Source organism: Camellia sinensis, chromosome 14 (genome assembly GCF_055761805.1).
Source record: "Camellia sinensis isolate YWXY chromosome 14, ASM5576180v1, whole genome shotgun sequence".
NCBI classification, from domain to species: Eukaryota; Viridiplantae; Streptophyta; class Magnoliopsida; order Ericales; family Theaceae; genus Camellia; species Camellia sinensis.
The window spans coordinates 93,659,742-93,674,497 of record NC_138974.1 but is presented as its reverse complement, the minus strand read 5'-3'; the positions used below and the strand labels follow the sequence as shown (position 1 = coordinate 93,674,497).

General features: G+C 29.7%; 1 protein-coding gene across 1 annotated transcript; it reads right to left on the bottom strand.

Annotated features, from left to right (window-relative positions):
• Positions 1-234: 234 nt before the first annotated feature.
• On the bottom strand, positions 235-1,995 carry LOC114308907 (NAC domain-containing protein 90). Its single transcript, XM_028254608.2, has 3 exons — positions 1,511-1,995; positions 1,129-1,424; positions 235-944 (listed from the first exon to the last, which is right to left on the bottom strand). The coding sequence occupies exons 1-3, from the start codon at positions 1,656-1,658 to the stop codon at positions 666-668; spliced, it is 723 nt and encodes a 240-aa protein (XP_028110409.2). The 5' UTR covers positions 1,659-1,995; the 3' UTR covers positions 235-665.
• Between the last annotated feature and the right edge of the window lie 12,761 nt (positions 1,996-14,756).

Here is a 14,756-nt window from a genome sequence, read left to right as displayed (position 1 = left end):
GGGATAGAAAAAAAAAATTCTGTACAATGATTAAATCTCATTGCTTCACAAACCCATCATTTTCTTTTCAAGAATTTATTTATGTAACCCTGTTCCAAATTCTCAACAAAAATAAACTAAGTTTACATGATAAATTTTTTTTTACACCCATTTCTAGTTTAGCACTTTTTTTCTAATACACAAAATTACAAACATATTCTACCTTATTGAATACAATGATAAAACCTCAAAACATAAAAATCCATCATTTTCTTTTCAAGAGTTTATTCATGTAGATCAATTACACATTCTAAACAAAAATAAACCAATTTTACACGTTACAAAAAAAAAATTTACACCCATTTCTTTCCTAATATACAAAACTACAAACACATTCTTCCTAGTTTTCTTGGTAAATCTAACTATGCCAGCTTCTTGAAGTTACTCCACAGTTTTAGCTTGGTGTATGGTTGAGCTAGAGTTTGATGCAAGTTTTTAATTGTACACGACTCCTCTCTTCTCCGGTTAACAGTTGTGAGACGAATCACGGGACCAACAACTGAAAGCCAATTAATTAGAGGAACTGTGTACAACTAAAAACTTGTACCAAACTGTAGCTCAATCACACGGTTTCTCTCACAACAGTTAACCGGAGAAGTTAACTGGAGAAGAGTGGGACTCTCTTTTTACTTAAAAAGGCAATCAAGTTTTTCCAACTCCCATAGAGGTTCTGAGCCATTGACAACCCCCAAATTGTTCACTGGAAGTTCAAAATGTTTTTCTTCTGACCATGAAGTTTCAGGTGAGATTGTTCGAGTGGCTTGGGAAGGTTTCATCACAGTCCCATGTCCATGATCCTGCTGGTTTGTTGCTTCACTCGTCTCCGCCGCCAGTGGGCGTCGATCGAATGCTCGAAAGCTCCCCGACACGACATAAACTCGGCACAAACTTAGTTCATGCCTCAACTGCATCCAAAAAAATTCTCACTAGTTAGAACTTCAAAAATGTGAAATTTCACACTATTATTTATGTAGCAAGTTTTAAATATCAGTCAATACATATCGTGATTTTAGACTTCTAATGCTGATATATATTGATACCCCCAAATCTCGAAACTATTATTTAAAATCATGATATGTATATATGCACCTTTGGGACAGTAGTGCCACATTGAGAGGGAGATTCTTCTTCAATGGCTCTGTACTCATTCATCTTCCATTTGGTTTTTGTTCCGGAAGGAGCTTTCCCTTTGTAGAACACCATTGTCTTCTTCACTCCGATCACTCGGTTGAAGGACGAGTAGACATAGCTCGGTGAGCCAGTGGCCTTCCAGAATCCAGAAGCAGTGGTCCGGGTAGGTCTCCCTCCCCGGGCTTCCCTCTCTTGCCTCGGGGCGAAAAAGAACCATTGCTCGGTCTCTCCATGACACACCTCCCCCGAAAGCTCTACAAAAAAAAAAAAATAAATAAATAAATTATGAAACGCACATTTATTGGAAAATTAAAATGAAGTAAAATGTTGGAAGACGGACTTGGAAGGTGCCATGGCTCGTGTTCATAAATGTCGATGACAGGGATGACACGGTTGATGTCGTGTCGGTTCCCTTGCAGCTTGGTGCGCAGGTAGAATGAAACAAGCTCTTCCTCGGTTGGGTAGAAGCGAAATCCCGGTGCCTCCATTGTAGTTTTTTTTTCGTAAGCAGACCAAGATCGATTTGATGGATGAGACGCTTTCTTATCAAATGTCAGAATTCGAGCATAAAGTAAAAGCAAAATTAGACAATATGTAGTGGTGTTGTGTTTGTTAGTTAGATTAGGGTATGAAACATATTTATAGAACTAGTGAAATGAGTGTTTGATCCGCGTTTGTGATGGCGCGAGAGAGAGGGGCAAAGGTTGTTTAACCGAGTGAAAGGAGAAAAGATGGGGAGTGTGGTGGTGCTTGTAAACTTCCACGCGGTGGTGCTGAGAATAAAGTGAATTTTTTGTCCTATCATATGCTTTTTCAGTATACGTCAAGATTATTATTATTTTTTTAAAATTTTTTTTTATTTTGAATCAGTCAGCCTTTTCTTCTCCCCTGTGGTGCCAGTCTAGGCTCTCTCTCCTGCGCCCTTTTGGTGGACGGCTACGATCTATCATGATAACATGATCATCAATCCATCTTCACTTACATATGGAAAATAAATGAATAATATTAGGGATCATGAAAAAAATATCATGAAATGTCTCATTAAGATTTTTTATCCTTTAATTATGTGTGATATTTTCTTGTATGTGTTATTTAACGGTGAAAATTTTTTCATAATTATTTTCATAATTTTTTTTTTTGATACTTAATATTACTCAAAATAAATAGCTTATTTATTTCGAAACCAACTGACGTTGATATAGTTGAGACTCAGCCAATGATGCAATTTATGACGTTGATATATCAACAATGCTACATACTTTCAGAAAAAACACAACTTTTACCGTTCTTACTTATTTGTGATTGGTTCAAGATGAAAAGAAAAGAAAAGAAAAGAAAAGAAAAAGAAAAAGAAAAAACAAAAAAATAAAAACCCATGAATTGATCCACGTTATTTTGGGGGTCACACTTCTCAACTTTGGGAGTTCCAAGTATTTTTGGTTGATATATATATTGACTTTATTTTAATTTGTTTGTTATAATTTTTATTTAAAATAATTTAAACAAGGGTAAATTATATTAATTTTTGGGCGAATTATCCTAATGGTCCATATAGTTTGACACTTGTATTTCTTTGATCAATGACTTTTCAATTGTAACACTTTTAATTATGAATTTTGAATCTTGTTCTAAATAAGGATAATTGATGATACCATTACTTAATTTCAAGAGCAAAATCGTCTATTTGATCAAATATAAACTAATTTGATAAAAATAAATGTCAAAAAAAAATATTTTTGAATTTTTAAAAATTATTTGTACCCACTAAAAATAAAGTTATGGAAAATTGATAAATCTTTTAGACATTTTTTTTATCAAATTGATTTTTATTATGTGTTTGGATAATGATTATGTAATGTGCGGTTGTTTTTATATTCATTAAATTAGTTTCTATTTTTCAAAAGTCAAATATGGCGACAATTTTGATATCATCATTAAATCAATCCATTAAAGCAAAAAATTCAAAACTAAAAGAATTTTATATATTAAATATATTGATTACACATTAAAATCTTAACAACCATCTATACATGATAATCATCCAAACAAATAATAAAAATTAATTTGGTAAAAAAAAAATAAATGTCTAAAAAATTTATTAATTTTACATAATTTTATCTTTAGTTGGTAAAAATAATTTTAAAAATATTTTTTGACATTTATTTTGGTTAAATTAGTTTATATTTTATCAAATAGATGATTTTGCCTTTGAAATTAAATAATGATATTTTCAATTGTTTTTATTTGGAACAAGATTCAAAATATAGGGTTAAATGTGTTACAATTAAAAAGTCAGGGACTAAAGTTGTAACAACTCAGATTTTTAATTATTCTATAGAATTTATACTAATATTATTTAATGTTCTGAAAGCATATAATTTATTATATATTATTATGCATAATTTTATAAAATAATATAATTATTAAAAATTTAGGGGTCAAAATATAAATAATAATAATATAGATAATAATAATAATAATAATAATGAGTGTGGTATTAAAATAAATAAATAATTTTATGTTGGTATACGATAAAATATAATTTATTTAAAAATTAAATTATTTATATAATTATATTAAAATATTGAGTTAAAAGATAATTATCTTAAATATCTATTAAAGGTAAGAATAAATTTTTATAATTATTATTGAAATTTGCCACGTAGCGCCTTTCCCTCTGTAAATAGGGAGGCGCCTGGCAGAGAACGGAAAGAAGAAGGAAAAAGAGAAAGAAAAGAAAGAAGAAAAGGAAAGAAAGAAAAAGAAAGAAGAAAGAAAAGAAAGGAAAGAGAGGAAAAGAAGCGAGAAATAATAGAAGGTGAAAGCGTGTTTGATAGTGGAAAGGTAGAGTGAGGTATTAAAGTTAAGGTGAATTATATTATACCTTGAGTTATTAAAATATATTTTACGTATGTTTTGACTTACCAAAATCTGTTTTACACAAGTTATGTTTTTAATAAAAGTTATGTTTTATAAAGGTTTCAGTTACGTGGTTTATCTTTTGAACTCTATTTGCTTAAAATGAAACCCATGGATATGTCTGTTTATATTTTAAAGAATATTTGATTATGACCTTATAAACAATTATGTTTTGTAAGTACCACCACGGGAGTTCCACGCATTGGGAGACTTAAATAACCATTGGCATTTGTTTGGTTCCTTTGTGACCCTCTGTCTGTCATGGATCCACTGACCTCTGTTTTGTGCGGACCAAAGTGCTGTGCGGAACTAAGTGCTATACTATTGTGGGAGCCACCTCTAGAATCCGTACGACCCACCTCTTGAATTCGTGCCTCTGTTCTGTGCGGACCAAAGTGTTGTGCGGAACTAAATGCTACACTATTGTGGGAGCCACCTCTAGAATCCGTACGAGCCACCTCTTGAATCCGTACCTCTGTTCTGACTATCACTTCTATGACTTCTGTTTTGTTCTGTTCTGTACCGTGGTTATGGCTATTTACTTATATAATCTATGTATTTCAGTTCTGCTATTCAAATGATTTCTACTACTCAAAGGATTTATTTATATAAATGTTTTGGCCTAATTAACTATCCATGGTTATTTCGTGTCCCTTATACTCTTGGTATAATATTTCTCACTCTGCCATGTGCTTATAGTTGTTTATCAATTTTCAGGAAACATGCAATTCTAAAATAGATTCTGGAAAGTCTTAGATGCGAGGCTGCGGAATAGACATACATAGCACTTTTTTATATGTAAATATCGGCCTTTTTGGTCAATACTTTTTGTAATAAAAATAGAAGCTCAAATGATTATTTTGGTACCCTTACTGAAATATTTCTTCCGCTGGCGTTTATTTATTTGTTTAAGAATTGGTCGTAGGTAAATTCAGTTACTAGCCATCACGATGCTTAACCCTTGGGTACGGGGAGCGGGTCGTGACAAAATGGTATCAGAGCAATAGTTTATAAAAAAAAAAAAAAATCATCATTGGAACATAGGACACGCGCACATTTAAGAACTGGGATAACGAGTAATTAGTACCAAATTATTATATTTTGTTCGTCGATTTAATTATATTATAATTTTATATGATTATATATATATAATAATTTTTTTTTTTTAGTGTGTCTAATTTGTGAAGGATATTAGATATAATTTATATTTGTTATAGTAAAAGAAGGACAAGAAAAGAAGGATGTCGGGCTTAAGCACCCACCAAAGTTATAATATAATTAAATACATATAATTTTCAGTTCAGTATTCAAAAAAAAAATTTATTTTGATGTTTTTAAAAATGGGTTCAAATTATAAAGATACTAATTTTGAAACTATTTCCAGTCAATGAAAAGTTCATCTCAAAATTTTAAATTCTTGCCTATAATTCAGTCATTGTGTTCTCATTTCTATTTATTTTTATCGTAAACAAAACGAGTGAAAAGTTAGTCGTTCCTTATTTCTCATTTTGGCCCAAATTAATTTTTAACAACTAGACAGTGAGTAATTCTTGGTAAAGTTTTTTTTTTTGAGGTAGTATTTCTATCAGATTGATCATCTAATATATATTTATCAGAGTGCGCAGCAGATAGCTTACATGTGACAAATTTTGAGGACGAAATCTTAAAAGGAGGGAAGATTGTAACAACTCAGATTTTTAATTATTCTATAGAATTTATACTAATATTATTTAATCTCAGTTCCGAAAGCATATAATTTATTATATATTATTATGCGTAATTTTATAAAATAATATAATTATTAAAAGTTTAGGGGTCAAAATATAAATAATAATAATATAGATAATATTAATAATAATAATAATGAGTGTGGTATTAAAATAAATAATTAATTTTATGTTGGTATACGATAAAATGTAATTTATTTAAAAATTAAATTATTTATATAATTATATTAAAATATTGAGTTAAAAGATAATTCTCTTAAATACCTATTAAAGATAAAAATGAATCTTTGTAATTACTATTGAAATCTGCCACGCAGCGCCTTTTCCTCTGTAAATACGGAGGCGCCTGGGGAGAGAACGGAAAGAAGAAGGAAAAAGAGAAAGAAAAGAAAGAAGAAAAGGAAGAAAGGAAAGAAAGAAAAGAAAGAAGAAAGAAAAGAAAGGAAAGAGAGGAAAAGAAGGGAGAAATAGTGGAAGGTGAAAAGATCTTTGATAGTAGACAGAAAGAGTGAGGTATTAAAGTTAAGGTGAGTTATATTATACATTGAGTTACCACAATGTATTTTACATATGTTTTAACTTACCAAAATCTGTTTTACACAAGTTATGTTTTTAATAAAAGTTATGTTTTATAAAGGTTTCAGTTACGTGGTTTATCTTCTGAACTCTATTTGCTTAAAATGAAACCCATGGGAGTTCCATGCCTTGGGAGACTTAAATAACCATTGGCATCTGTTTGGTTACTTTGTGACTCTCTGTCTGTCATGGATCACTGACCTCTGTTTTGTGCGGACCAAAGTGCTATGCGGAACTAAGTGCTACACTATTATGGGAGCCACCTCTAGAATCCGTACAAGCCACCTCTTGAATCCGTGCCTCTGTTTTGTGCGGACCAAAGTGCTGTGCGGAACTAAGTGTTACACTATTGTGGGAGTCACCTCTAAAATCCGCACGAGCCACCTCTTGAATCCGTACCTCTGTTCTGACTGTCACTTCTGTGACCTCTGTTCTGTTCTGTTCTGTACCGTGGTTATGACTATTTGCTTACATAATCTATGTATTTCAATTCTGCTATTCAAATGATTTCTGCTATTCAAAGGATTTATTTATATAAATGTTTTGGCCTAATTAACTATCCATGATTATTTCGTGTCCCTTATACTCTTGGTATAATATTTCTCATTCTGCCATGTGCTTATAGTTGTTTACCAATTTTCAGGAAACATGCAATTCTAAAATAGATTCTGGAAAGTCTTAGATGCGAGCCTGCAGAATAGATATACATAGCACTTTTTTATATGTAAATATCGACCTTTTTGGTCAATACTTTTTGTAATAAAAATAGAAACTCAAACGATTATTTTGATACCCTTACTGAAATATTTTTTCCGCTTGCGTTTATTTATTTGTTTAAGAATTGGCCGTAGGTAACTTCAGTTACTAGCCATCACGATGCTTAACCCTTGGGTATGAGGAGCGGATCGTGACAAAAGTAACACGAGTCCCAAACTATAGGGACTGTTAGTGTAATTTACCCTTAATTTTTTCTAAAGTTTAGAAAAAAATACAAGTAATCTTATGATTTTGATATAATTATACTGAACTCTTTTTCAATAAAATTAAGGAATTGAAAATTAATATAAATAGCGTGAAAACACAATAATAACAAAAATAATATATATTTCAATATAAAAAAGATGATACTATCATTTTTTCATCCACATGAATAATGAATTATTGACAAAAATTGGAATAAGTTTTATGTGAATTAAAACTTTAAGATAGTTAATGTAATTATATTAAAATTGCAAAACTTACTGTATTTTTTTCAAATACCAAGGAAGGTAAGTGTAATTTACCCTTTAAATAAATAAATAAATAAATAAGTTTACTATTAAAAAATTGATGAAATGGTGTTTTTTAGTTTTGACTTTCTAATTATCAATTTTTAATTTGTAAAAAATTATACCACACAAAACCAACACTTGATTAATTAGACAATTGAAATTTTTAATACAATAATGTAAGAATGATCATATTTAAATACCATATTTAATCTATCATATGATGTCTCACCATTATATACAGATATGATAATAATAAGATCTAGTCAACTAATAAAATTATAAGAATTGAGATGATAAAATAAATATGATCGCTATAATATTAGTCTTTTTAATATGATGTGAAATTAAAGGTTATTGCAGTATTCTATAGACCATGTAGAAAAAGAAATTTTTTTGATTGTTTAAGTGTATAATATATAGAACCTGAGGGGCATGAATGCTATTTTTGACAAACTAAATAATGCTCATAATTTAATTTAGGGTAAATTACACTTTGCCCCCCTAAAGTTTCACTCATTTCTCACTTTGGCTATTTAAGTTTGATTTTTTTCACTTTGGCCCTTTATGTTTACAATCCTTCCCACTTTGATCCTTTATGTTTGTAATCTTTCCCACTTTGGCCCTTTATGTTGCAATTCTTCTCACTTTACTTTTAGACTAAATTCCATCTAAAAAAGTAACAGAATTTATCACATTACTAACACATCAGCTACGTATGTGATGTAAAAAATTCACTAAATATGCAAAAAAATAAAAAACAAAAAAATTGAAATTTTTTTTAGTCTTTAGTGAACTTTTTTTTTTGTCAAATTTATTCATAAACATTATTACATTATAGATGTATCTAGATTAAATGCAGCTAAAAAAATAAAAACAAATTTAACTAAAAAAAGAAAAAAGTTCACTAAAGACGAAAAAAACAATAGTAAATTTTTCATTTCAAAATTGACAACATATGTGTTTGAGTCAGTATATTTTTATTTTTTTTCGTCTTTAGTAAACTTTTTCCTTTTTTAGTTAAATTTGTTATTATTTTTTTTCGTCTTTAGTAAACTTTTTCCTTTTTTAGTTAAATTTGTTATTATTTTTTTTAAGCTGCATGCATCTATATTGTAATAATGTTTATGAATAAATTTGAAAAAAAATTCACTAAAGACTAAAAAAAATTCCATTTTTTTTGTTTTCTATTTTTTTATTTTTTTCATATAGAGTGAATTTTTTACATCACACATGAAGCTGATGTGTTAGTGATGTGGCAGATTCTGTTAGTTTTTTGGATGAAAGTTAGTGTAGGAATAAAGTGAGAATGATTGTATGAAGAGTCAGAGTGTGATAGATTGAAAACATGAAGGGCTAAAGTGAGAAAAATTAAACTTAAAGGGCCAAAGTAGGAAGGATTGCAAATATGAAGGGCCAAAGTGAGAAAAATTAAATTTAAAGGGCCAAAGTAGAAAATGGGTGAAACTTTAGAGGGGTAAAGTATAATTTACCCTTCAATTTATATTGAATTATGGTTTTTGAAGGTCACAGTAAAGTTAATTGGTGTTTTAAGAGTCTTTTTTGTTTGCTATATAAGAAAAAATAAATAAATTTTTGTAAATAATTTTTTTTAACCAATAATGGCATTCTATATATAAATTATATATAGGTTATCTATTTGTATAATATTACTAAAAAAACAAAATAAATGGATTGGGGTGTTTTAGGAAGTTGGTAAAAAGTTGACTTTTGCCTTTTTACCAAACTTTTTAGCTTTTTAGAAAGTGATTTGGGAAGTTGGTAAAAAATTGACTTTTTGCTTTTTAGTTTAATATTTATTTATGGTGTCAAATCAAATTAAAATGATCAAAATACCTTTACCCAACATAAGAAATTTTTTTTTTTATTTTTTTTTCATAAGCCCTAATTTGTAATTTTACACCTGTGTTTTTAGCACTTGCCAAACCAATTTTCTAGCGTTTTTGCACTTGCGGTTTTTGAATATTTTATCTAAAAATGTGACTTTTTGCTATATTCCCAAAATGGCACTGAATTGTCAAAGAGACCATGTGGTGGCTTAAATGACTTGATTGAACGTTCCAGCCAATTTAAAAGAATTGGAGACAAAATCTGTTCATATGTAAAATCAATAAAGAACGATAGGGTAAGTTTAATTTTTATCATTTTAAAGTAAAATAAATTTGAAAAAAAATTCACTAAAGACTAAAAAAAAGATTCCATTTTTTTTCTATTTTTTATTTTTTTCATATTTAGTGAATTTTTTACATCAGATATGGAGCTGATGTGTTAGTGATGTAGCAGATTTTGTTAGTTTTTTGGATGGAAGTTAGTCTAGGAATAAAGTGAGAATGATTGCAAATATGAAGGGCCAAAGTGTGATAGATTACAAACATGACGGGCCAAAGTAAGAAGAATTGTAAACATGAATGGCCAAAGTGAGAAAAATTAAATTTAAAGGGCCAAAGTAGAAAATGGGTGAAACTTTAAGGGGTAAAGTATAATTTACCTTTAATTTACATTGAATCTAAGGTTTTTGAAGGTCACAGTAAATTTAATTGGGGTTTTAAGAGACTTTTTTGTTTGCCATATAAGAATAAATAAATAAATTTTTGTAAATAATTTTTTTTTACCAATAATGGCATTCTATATATAAATTATATATAGGTTACCTATTTGTATAATATTACTAAAAAAACAAAATAAATGGATTGAATTGTCAAAGAGACCTTGTGGTGGCTTAAATAACTTGATTGAACGTTCCAGCCAATTTAAAAGAATTGGAGACAAAATCTGTTCATATGTAAAATCAATAAAGAATGATAGGGTAAGTTTAATTTTTATCATTTTAAAGTAAAATATTTATTAAAGTGTCTTAAATTGTCAGAAGTTTTTGCTGGGTTTCAGTTTCTAACTCTTCATCCTTGCAAGCAATTCAGAAGACTCATCTTGTGATGGATCTGGTTGTCAGATTCAGAAGACTGCACATGGCAAATATCTAGAGACCAAACTCGGTCGGGCCAAGGCTTTGTTGGAGATGGTCAACTCTACCAATGCCAAACTCCTCGGCAACTTGCTAGTGCCTAGCAAGATAGAGATGTAGCGCGGACCAAAAGCTGGAGAAGTTGAGAAAGGAGAAATCTGATGCTGAGCAAGCCGCTAAAGACGGGGGCTTCAAAGAAGCCGGGGAAAGCAATACCAAACAAGTTGACGCCACCAAGGACATTTTTTTTAGTCCGATTGGAATGCGGCATGTGAGAAGCTCGGGCATGGGCTAGACACGGAGATATTCACCACTCCTCCTTCCGTATTTCCTGTCGGACTGCATGACCTCTTATATCGATAAGATCTTCGAGGCATTGCAAGAGAAAGATGAGGAAACTGAGAGTGATGGAGCCACGTAGAAAGATCTCGGTGGAGACAAGGAGACGATGGCTGAACAAGAGAACATTGTGACTGGAGATGACTTTGTTGATGATCTGTTTCCATTAGTTTTTGATTGTTTGTTTTTACATTTTTTTTTATTTTTATTTTGAATCGTGTAATTAGACTAGCTGCCCCGACCTTTGTATTTGACTACTCAATTAATGAAAATTTCGCAAACTCTTGTCATTTTGTGAACTTGTTTAGCCGAATCTCCCCAGTGCTTGAGAAAAATATAGCTCGGCTCTGATCAATCGAATTGATCTTTGAATTGCCAAGCAGAAATCAGCTCCGCGAGGAGCTTTCATCTACTCGTCTTGCTGAGCAAAACTAGCTTGGCAAGGAACTTAGAATTGAATAAAGCATCAACTCACCTTACAGAGCAAAACCAGTTCGACAAGGAACTTAGGCCACGTTTATTTGGTGGATTAGGTTGGATGAGATGGTTAGTGAGAGGATTGTTAGTGAATAAATTGTTAATGTGAGAATTGTTAGTGAGGAGATTAAGTAAAAATGTATTTGTTTTGATGATAGTGTGGGAGATAGTTAGTGATGAGATTATTAAATTATTTTTTATATAAAATAAATCAATAAATTATTTCTATATTAAAAAAAATTAAAACAAATATTAAAGCAAACAAGTGCACTTGGTCAAAAAAATAAAAATAAAAAATAAATTTTTTATATAAAATAGATTCAATCCTTTCACTATTTTCTTAATCCCACTCAAAATTTACCCAAACTAATCCTCCCTACTAAGGGGGATTAGTAAGCCGCTTGGAGTAGCAATCTCCCTCCACAAGAAAGCCACCAAACAAGGGTTAGTGGGACCTACTTCCTTACTACTCCAATTTCACTCCCTAATCTCCCAAACAAACATGACCTTAGAGTTGAACAAAGCATTAGCTCACCTCGTCGAGCAAAATCAGTTTGGCAAAGAACTTGGAGTTGAGCAAAACATCAACTCATCTTACCGAGCAAAATCAGCTCAGCAAAAGGCTTGAACAAAACTTGGTTTCATTTGTCGAGAAAAATTAGTTTGACGAGGGATATTGAGTCGAATAAAACATCAGCTCGCTCTGTCGAGCAGAGCTTAACAAATGTTTTCTGTTGACTTTCGTTTTCCATTATAACAAATACCAGAAAATGAAAAAAATATTTTTTAGAAAATGTATTCCACCCAAACAAATGGAGCTTAAAATTTCAAATTCTAAGCATTTTTTTAGTATTTTTTCTTCCCAAGTACATAACATTTGAGAGGGTTAATTACAAATACACTCCCTAAGATTTGCTTAAATTATGAATTGCCCTCTGTGGTTCTGAAAATGCACGTTGAAATTTTTAATTTTATAACAAATGTCCAATTTTATTAATAAATTATCAAGTTAATTTATAATTTTTAATAATGTCAGAAATTTATTTCATTTAATAATTCAAGTAATTTTATTATTGTATAAGAAAGTAATTAAGAATTTTATTTTATTTTTCAATTAATTATGTTAAATAAAAAATTCTAACAAAGAATATTTATAATTTTTAAAATCATAAAGGATAATCCATATTTTAAATAAATTTTAAAAGATCTATTTGTAATTTACCTCATTTCTAAATAATTTTTTGATCATATTCCCATATTTCAAACCATGTGCAGTCAAGATTCTGAATATTTTTAATTTTTTTTCAAGTAAGTAGCATTTTTGAATAATCATGCACATGTTTCAAACCATGTGCAATGAGGTTGGGTCCTACAGTGATACCAAGTAACATGACATTTAAATTCTGAAATTTTTTGTTTTACAAAATATTTTTTGAAATATGTAACATTTTTGAATAAATTTTGATCCACTGAACCATGCCGTGAGGTTGGGTTCTAATACACCTATTAAACAAGCTACAAATGCTTTCTTGCACTATGGTATTTGATGCACATACTTAAAAAGTCATATATTTTTTAAATATTTAGTGATCTTTTTAAATATTATGTTAATTTTTTTTAATAGCTTTTTGGTCCATCTTATGTAGTTAAATTAAAAAAATAAACACACACACACACACACAAAAAAAAAAAGGGCTAAATTTTGACCCTTTTTTTCTGGAATTTTTTTTAATCAATTTTTAATTTTAATCTTTTTACTTTTTCAATCCGTTTAATTGAGTATAACTCAAAAACCCAAATTTTTTTAAAATTTTTTAAATTAAATTCACTAAATATGAAAAAAAAATCCACCAAAACACAATTGGAGAGTAATGTATAAATAATTTATGCATTCAATTATACAAATAAATTTTAAACCTTCATTAATTGGGTTTCATATCTGAGTTTGGGTGCTGATAATGGCATGACCCATTATCTATGTAGTAACCTTATCAGTTTGAATTTCAAACGACCTTTTTCTGGGATGAAGGTTAATAACCCACAATCTCATCGGCATAGGATATAGAGTTATGAGTGATTATATCTTTTGCATCTATACATATTACGTATAACGTGATATGAGGTTAATAACCCACAATTTCATCTCCTCAGGAGATATAGTTGTGTGTGGTTACATCTCTTACATCTATACATATTACGTATAATGTGATATGAATTTTTAATTGAATAATGTTCCTGAAAAAAGATTCTCTCTTTAACTATCTGTCATGGGAGATGAACCATGCCTTTATATTGTGAAGAGTGTGGTAGTTCTTTATTAGTTCTACTCTACTGTTAGAAATTATTCAAAAATATCAATGTAGGTACGTATAATTTATGAATTTAATTTAAGTATAAAAGATATATCTGAATCTATTTATTTTTATTATGTACTATATCTTATTTCTTTTTTGGGCAAATTACATATACACCCCTCCAGGTTTGGTTAAATTACAGATACCCCCCTGAGGTTTCGGAAATTACATCCCGCCCCCTGAGGTTTGTATTTTCATAACAATTTACCCCCTGAGGTTTATATTTCATAACAAATTACCCCCTAATTTCTTATGCAAATATAGCATTCAGGGGGGAATTCGTAATTTCTCAAACCTCAGGGGGGTATCTGTAATTTTGTCAAACCTGGAGGGGTGTATATGTAATTTGCCCTTGTTTTTTTTGCCTAGATGCATCGTTATTAATCCTTCCCTGACAAGGACAATAAGATACTTCATATTCTAGGTCTTTGCAGAGTACGATAGAATTTATTTATTTATTTTTTATTTTTTTGCCTATCCCTCGTTATAAATTGTTCCTGGTACAAGGAGATTAACACGGTCGTACTCTAGGTCTTTGCATAATACTGTACGATAGAATTTCTTAGACATAGGGGTTACTTAGGAACATTGGTTAAAAGTCAAAAGTTAATCTTTAATTTATTTTGGATCACATTACTTCTCACATAAAATAATTAAAAAAATTAAAAAGTTAAAAAATTAACCTTTAATCATTTTTCTAAAACACTATAAATGCCCTGATTAACGATTATGGCATGAAATCAAGAAACACATATATGATGTTTTATATTAGGAATAAATATTAAAATTCAATAGTTTTTTATCAATATATTTTCTATTTGTATAATTTATATTTTAAAAATTATTTTGTCAAGATTTATCAAACAAAACAAAAGATGAATATGAAATTTCTTAAAAAAAAAAAAAAAAAAGACGAAATTTTCACTAAGTTTACTATCCACAA

Bases quoted from the DNA above. Each gene is read 5' to 3' on its own strand.
- LOC114308907 (XM_028254608.2), bottom strand. From the start codon at position 1,658: ATGGAGGCACCGGGATTTCGCTTCTACCCAACCGAGGAAGAGCTTGTT. The intron at 1,425-1,510 runs GTCCGTCTTCCA...TTTTTTTTGTAG, and splicing joins CGAGCCATGGCACCTTCCAA to AGCTTTCGGGGGAGGTGTGT. The intron at 945-1,128 runs GTGCATATATAC...TTTTGGATGCAG, and splicing joins GTGGCACTACTGTCCCAAAG to TTGAGGCATGAACTAAGTTT.